Source organism: Crocuta crocuta, unplaced genomic scaffold, assembly GCF_008692635.1.
Source record: "Crocuta crocuta isolate KB4526 unplaced genomic scaffold, BGI_CrCroc_1.0 scaffold253, whole genome shotgun sequence".
Classification (NCBI taxonomy): domain Eukaryota; kingdom Metazoa; phylum Chordata; class Mammalia; order Carnivora; family Hyaenidae; genus Crocuta; species Crocuta crocuta.
In genome coordinates, this window is record NW_027529451.1 from 1,211,239 (window position 1) to 1,218,466 (window position 7,228).

General features: G+C 44.4%; 2 protein-coding genes across 10 annotated transcripts in view; one reads left to right on the forward strand and one right to left on the reverse strand.

Annotated features, from left to right (window-relative positions):
• NKIRAS1 (NFKB inhibitor interacting Ras like 1) overlaps positions 1-3,399 on the reverse strand; it is a 56,856-nt gene extending 53,457 nt beyond the window's left edge. For 3 of the 9 annotated variants that reach the window (XM_077760715.1, XM_077760713.1, XM_077760714.1), the window contains exon 1: positions 3,201-3,395. The gene's annotated coding sequence lies outside the window, so the exon portion shown is untranslated. Of the gene's footprint in view, positions 1-3,188 lie in introns of all 9 variants that reach the window. The other 6 variants (XM_077760710.1, XM_077760712.1, XM_077760709.1 and 3 more) reach the window with 5 other exon arrangements.
• An 830-nt stretch (positions 3,400-4,229) lies between these two features.
• RPL15 (ribosomal protein L15) lies at positions 4,230-6,189 on the forward strand. Its single transcript, XM_077760704.1, has 3 exons — positions 4,230-4,443; positions 4,901-5,037; positions 5,833-6,189. Exons 1-3 carry the CDS (start codon positions 4,272-4,274, stop codon positions 6,136-6,138), a joined length of 615 nt encoding a protein of 204 aa, XP_077616830.1. The 5' UTR covers positions 4,230-4,271; the 3' UTR covers positions 6,139-6,189.
• The last annotated feature ends 1,039 nt before the right edge of the window (positions 6,190-7,228 follow it).

The following is a 7,228-nucleotide window of genomic DNA, read 5'->3' on the forward strand; positions in this document are numbered from 1 at the left end:
AATACTGAGATTCATACAAAAACACTAGTTAGACTACTTGGTACAGTCCACACTATAAGTAACTGCTGGACAATAAAATTTCATCTGTGACCTATTCATCTTCATCTAATATAAATGAATGGAGAGAACGTGCCTAACAGGGAAAATTCAATGCAGTCTCAACTACATATTGCTTTGCTTCCCAGGCTAATCAATAATGTTGCCAGAGAATAAAAACATGACCTGATCCATTCCTGTGGAAAACACGGAGCTTGGTCAATATTCCTTTAACGACCTATCAGAAATCACTGCGCCAAACTGTCAGTACTTCTGTTTTTCTAAGGAAATCATTCTACTTTTATAAGAAAAACGCAACACTGTTTATGCTATCAAAACAATATTAATACTGAAACACTTAACATAATAGATGTTATAGATCATATCATGAAGCTTGGTGTGGAGAAAACATCTACACTTTTTATTTATGCAAACATCATGTACTGTAACACTTTTACTTATTCAGATACGAATACATTTCACGTAAACATACATTAAAAAGTTTTGTAAATATTGCACACAATAAAACAAGCAGATTCCAGCCTATCCTTCTTTTATTCATTCAGTAAATATTTACTGAACTCTTACCATAATGCCAGGCAGGAGGGACAAGTTTGGGGGCAAAATCAGAAATGATACCTGCCCTCAGGAATTTCAAAATCAATTGGAAATACCAGTCCAACTCTTGCAAAACTGCTGAGAAACTGCAAACTAAGAAACAAAACTCCAAAAACTAATTAAGGAATTAGCGATTATTTGCATTGCCAGAACTTCTTTCCAAATGATTCAACCAACTTTGTAGTCTCTTTTTTAAATAATCTCTATACCCAACATGGGGCTCGAACTCCTGACCATGTGATCAAGAGTCACATGCTCTATGGACTGAGCCCCTTTCTTATTTTTATTTTTTAATTAATTTTTTATAATCAGTTATTCTTTAAGTTTATTTATTTTGAGACAAAGAAAGTACATGGGGGGGGGGGTAGAGGGAATGAATCCCAAGCAGGCTCCTCACTCTCAGTGCAGACCCTGATTGTGGGGTTCAAATCCACAAACAGTGAAATCACGACCTGAGCCAAAGTCAGATGCTTAATTAACTGAGCCACCCAGACTCCTATAATCAGTCATTCTTGACTTATTTTTCTCATATCCCACATCTGCTCCATCAGTAAATCCTCTACCTTTGAAACACAGGCAGGACTGGACTACTTACCACCTCCACCACTAATGAGTGGTCAGAGGCACCAGCTTCTCACCTGGTTTCTCAAAGATGGCCATGTCATAATTCCCAACACCTGTATTTTATTTTACACAGTAAAAGGAACTTTGTGGCCATGATTAAATTAAGAACCTTAAAATGGGAGAGATTATCCTGGATTATCTAGGTGTACCCAATATAATCACCTGTCTTTTAATGGGGAGAGAAGTTTGTCAGAGAGAGAATAGATGTGAAGATGCTATCCTGCTGGCTTTGAAAATGAAGGGGTCAGGAGCCAAGGAACGCAGGTGGCCCTTAAAAGCTGGAAAATATAGACAAATGGATTCTCTGCTAGTTTCTCTAAAAGGAACACAGCAGCGCACCTAGGTGGCTCAGTCCCTTAAGCCTTCTCTAGGCTCTTGATTTCCCCTCAGATCAAAATCTCAGGGGTTATGAGATAGAGCCCTGGGCGATTGAGCCCCTGCACTGGGCTCTGCTCTGACAGTGTGGGATTCTCTCTCATCCTCTCCCTCCCCTCCTTCCATTCGTGTATGCTATCTTTCAGAATAAACTTTTTTAAAAAAATACATAAAAGGAACACAGCAATCTGATTTTAGCCTACGGAGATTTCTGACCTGTGTAAGACAACAGATGTGTGTTGTTTTAAGCCAGTAAATTTGCTGTAATTAGCAAAAAGAAACTAATACAACCTCCTAGCCTCTCTGCTTCACCTTTTCCCCCTCTTTTGGCCTCAGAGCTGCAATCCAAATAATCTTTTAAAAATGTAAATCACAGGAAGTCACCCTTCCGCTTAAAATCTTCCAACAGTTTTGGGGTGCCTGGCTGGCTAAATCAGAAGAACTTGGGACTCTTCATCCTGAGATCCTGAGTTTGAGTCCCATGCTGGGTGCAGAGATAGCATAAATAAGCTTTAAAAAAATCTTCCGGGTATTGAACTCAGGCAGTGTGAAAACCCAATTCCTCCTCCTAAGAACCTTCACCTGATAAGGTCCAGTAGTTTCCCTTGTGATACATTGCTGCCACACTGCCTCCTTGCTGGTTTTCTATGAATCCAGACATCCTCCAGTCCTTTTCCTTTTGATTAAAATCAATCCCCACACCTCTCAGGCTTTTTTTCCTCCCCAAAATGTTATTTCTCAAGAAGACTTATCCTGAGCATTCCATCCAAAATTTTGAGGTCCACCCAACACTATCCCTTCCCTCCCCAAAATGTTTGTCTTTACGATTTATCACCGAACATAATATATATCTTACTTATGTTTATTGCCCATTTCCAAGAAAACTAGAATTTTCGCGTTGACTATTGCGGCATCCCCAGAAGCTGGGAGACTACCTGGCACGTATCAAGCATTCCATCACTATTTTGAGGACTGAACCAATGATCCATGTGAGGACTCCTGGAATGGCAAAGCTATGATTTAAAAAAAAGAAAAGAAGAAAAGGAAGTGGGGGGGGAGGGGTTGAAATAACCCAAACCGGTATTAAGTTAGAAGGTAAACTATGTGACTGCATCAAAAATGAAAATATTCTGGAGACGCCAAAACCGGAAAACTATTTTTCAACAAAGAACGCGACAAAACGCGTTTTCTCGGCATTTCTTCCCGAAACGCTCGCACCTGCCAACCAGGTCTTGGCTAATAAATACTCTGCCTTCTAAAAAAAACTATGATTCTGACGTAGCAAATCTGGGACAAAGTCGGTCCAGGGACAAGGCACAGAAATGGAACGGCGCCGGGGCGCCGTGTTCCTCCNACCCGCGACGCCCTGACACCCCGAACGCCTTATCTGGCGGCTGGGTCAGCGTCGCGAGGGTCTGCCACGAAGCCTCGGGGTTCGGGCTAGAGGGAAAGGGGGGCATGGACACTGCCGCACTAAGGAAATCGCCGAGAACCTCAAGTGAGGAGCCTACGTTGAGCGAGGCGGTACCCAGTACCTCGAGACAGACCTGCACACCTCCGCAGGCTCCAGAAGCAGCGGCGCTCAGGCAGCGCGGCTCCACCACTGGCTTCGGCCACCAGAGCCCCGCCCCCAACTTGCCTCCTCCCGGCCGCAGGACGGTCTCAGACGCTCGCCAGCCGTGGCCCAACCACCCTCTCTCGGCCTTCGCTGCCCCTGCCTCTCAAACTCAAATCCTGAGCAACAGGGGGCGGGACAATAGGGGAGGCTGCGCCCAATCCCGGCCGAACTCCGCCCACCAGGCTCGCTGCCGGAACTACATGTCCCATAAGGCCACAGCTTTTCGCCGGAAAGAGGCTCGCCGATGTTGGGGGTGGAGCCCAAAAAGGATTGTGGGAGAAAGGCTCTTTCCTTTCCGTCTGGCGGCAGCCATCAGGTAGGCTGTGTTGGTGGTATTCGCTGTTCCATCCGCCGCTGATCTCCCTTTGCCTCGGCCATCCAGACTCGGGGACCCTGCGTCCTCGGAGCTTCTCCTGCCTCCTTTGCGGCGCGAGTTCGATCAGGATGCGGGGCTGCATGGGCGTGGAGAGGTGGCTCCCGGAATGGGCTGGGGCGATGATGTGATGGCGGCGCGAATTCGAGCGGGGCCTGGAGCGTGAAGGAAAAGGAAGCGTGGGGCTGAGGGATGGAATGCCGGGTCTAGAGAGTCCTATAAGCGAGGCCTGCGGGTTGGTGGAGTAAGGGCTTTTTCGTCAAGAGTTAACCGTAGGGTCAATGGCTACAGCGCTTTCTTCTGTTGTACCGGCGAGGCCTCTGCAGGCCAGGCCCTCGGGGACGCCACTTGCCGCAGTCCTCAACGCCGCTCAGTGCCCAAGTCTAATACCATTCATTCGTTCGACAGAAATGCACCGAGTGCCTCCTTACGTGCTGGGGTCGCAGAGGTGACCGCTGCTTTCCATGGTCGCAGGAGTGGGGGTTGGGCTGGCTATCCCCTGCGTTTCGTGCAGAGCCATTTTCAGCCTCACTGGTTTCCTTGTGGCGGGTGGGGAACTAAGATGGACGCGATCTTTCATNTTTCCTTTATGTCTGGCGGCAGCCATCAGCACGAAGGTAACCCAAGATGGGCGCTTACAAGTACATCCAGGAGCTATGGAGGAAGAAGCAGTCGGATGTAATGCGCTTTCTTCTCAGGGTGCGCTGTTGGCAGTATCGCCAGCTCTCTGCGCTCCACAGGGCCCCCCGCCCAACCCGCCCCGATAAAGCGCGCAGACTGGGGTACAAGGCCAAGCAAGGTGAGCGGTCTCGGCGTTGATGCTTCAGTCAAGTATGTTCTTGGGGAAAGGCTAGAAACGGGTAATTAGAGGTATATGGCCTCAGCGCCTTCCATCACTTAAGCTTTGTTAGAAACGTTCTTCAGCTTCGCAAAAAGCACAGGAGTTGTGGATCGGTAAACCCTAAACTCTAAAGTAGCGGGGGTGTCCTCATTACAAATCTGTAGGAATCTGGACTGAAGCAAAACAACGTAAAATGGGAGTGAGAATCTTCCTGTGTGATTAACATACTCTGAAGAAACTCTGGAATTGTTCATTTTTAGAGTAAGTCTTAAATGATATTTATTAGTTTTAATTTCACCGGATACATAGTATTTGGCTTATGGTCCGAAATGTATTTGATGTTGTAGCGTTTAGTGACATGTTTGGAGTCTTCCATCCTGGCTTTTACAAGACCACGGCAAATTTGTTTCTGCAGGTTATGTCATATATCGGATTCGTGTGCGACGCGGTGGCCGCAAACGCCCGGTTCCTAAGGGTGCTACCTATGGCAAGCCTTTCCATCATGGTGTCAACCAGCTAAAGTTTGCCCGAAGCCTTCAGTCAGTTGCAGAGGTAAGTGATTTTTTTTAGTAGCACTTGTATCGGTCACCCAGAGATGGTGGAAGATTTAAGCAGATTTCCTGAATGATTACATGAGCCCCATTGTGTTTAAAATGGGGTTCGTGGTTTTTTCTTGGTAAAGTGTTGCTGTTAAAGAGTCTTTGCGACTAATCTGTCTCTGTGTGTAATGGAAACTGTTTTATGATTAGTGTGAACCTTGGAACCTTAGCTTTTGAAGGGCGGTAAACTTTGTCTTGAAAAGCACAGCTCCCAGATGGGTAGAAGCTGTGCATTTATTGTTATAGCAAATTTTCTAGGTTGCGGCCCTAAATTGTCTTTCTGGGTTAGTAAATGAAACTGTGCTCTGTCCCAGAGGTTGACAAACAAGGGCCTTTTGCCTTCTGTAAGCTAAAAATGTTTTGTTTATGTTTTTAAAAGAAAAGGCAAAGACAACTTAAGACCATTGTGGTCTGCAAAGCCTAAAATAATAGGCTAAATACTAAGGTTCATGTGAAAGGTTTGCTGATCCCTTGGTTGTGTTAGGAAAAGATAAGGTTTCTAAATTTTGTTAGCCATATATCAGAGAGAGGGTGATATAGGCAAGCGTTTCAAATCAATCTAAGAATGTTCACGTGGGTTATTTTAGTAAGTCTTAGACTTGGGGTGCTAGCCTCTGGGGAGATGCTTAGTAAATACTTTAGTACTTAAGTGAATGGCCTTGGTCTCTGCCTGGTGTGTAAACTAAATCCTTGCTTCCTAATTTCCTACTGTAGGAAGGCTGACGTTGGGTCTTTTTTCCTATTCTAGGAGAGAGCTGGACGCCACTGTGGGGCTCTGAGAGTCTTGAATTCTTACTGGGTTGGTGAAGATTCCACATACAAATTCTTTGAGGTTATCCTTATTGATCCATTCCATAAAGCTATCAGAAGAAATCCTGACACCCAGTGGATCACCAAACCAGTCCACAAGCACAGGGAGATGCGAGGGCTGACATCTGCAGGCCGCAAGAGCCGTGGCCTTGGAAAGGGTCACAAGTTCCACCACACTATTGGTGGTTCTCGCCGTGCGGCTTGGAGAAGACGCAATACTCTCCAGCTCCACCGCTACCGTTAATACAAGTAATGTTTGTAAAATTCTTACCTAATAAACAATTTAGGACAGTCATGTCTGCTTAAAAGTGTTCTTTAATTTGTCTGTTAAAATTAGTTGTCTGGAGATTGTTCCATGAATGCATTGTCAAATTATGAAAGTTAAAGTGCAATAATGTTTGAAGACTATAAGTGGTGGTGTATCTTGTTTCTAATAAGATAAACACTTGTGTCTTTGCTTTATCTTATTAGGGAGTTTATATGTCAGTGTTTAAAATGCTGTTTGGTATAATAGGTGTAAAATAAATTCTGTAAAAGTGGAATGCAGAGGCTAGCCATGTAGATTTGTTGGTGCATGTAATGAAACCTACAGCTTCATTGGGGTGATGTTATGCTCTGTTGGTTTACTCTCAAATGGCTGTTAGGGGGGTGGTAAGAACAGGGTTTTTAAATTGGACTTGCTTGGAAATGTGAAGAATATCTTAATCCTTTATCATGATCATTTGCAAAAAAATGTTAACTGGGAACCACATTTTTAGGTTGAATCCAATATTCAATTCATGTAACTGCTGCTTCTGAAAGAATAGTTTAAAATGCCACCATTTTCAGGTGAATTGGATAAACGTGTTGGAAGAAGATTCTCTTACAAATGAAAATAAATCCTTAACCAAAGCAAAATTGCCTTGATCTACGCAGTGCCATAGAGTATCACATAAAAGGTGGAGGTTCCTGGTTCTGTTCCACGACTCCATGGGATCTGCGGGATACGGAATTTCCTACAAAGCAGTAATGGTATTTACACTGGTCTTTATTAAAACTGATAGAAATTGAACATTAGGTGAATGAGAAGACTTTACCTTAAGGTTTAATGCTAAGATCGGGAAGTTGGTGGCTATTCTATAACCTTTTAAGTGTGAGGGTAAAAAATTAAAGTTGGCTTTGATCAGAATCTTAAAGGGTGTTAAATGGTGTTAGTGACCATTTTGAACCCACTAGCAAAGCACATTGTTGAACTTCCGAAGTCATATGTCTGTCCTCTTGGGTCAACCCACCTTACCCATTCCCACAGGCTACTGAGAATAGTCATGTAGTTGGGGTCAGTACAAGTTTATACT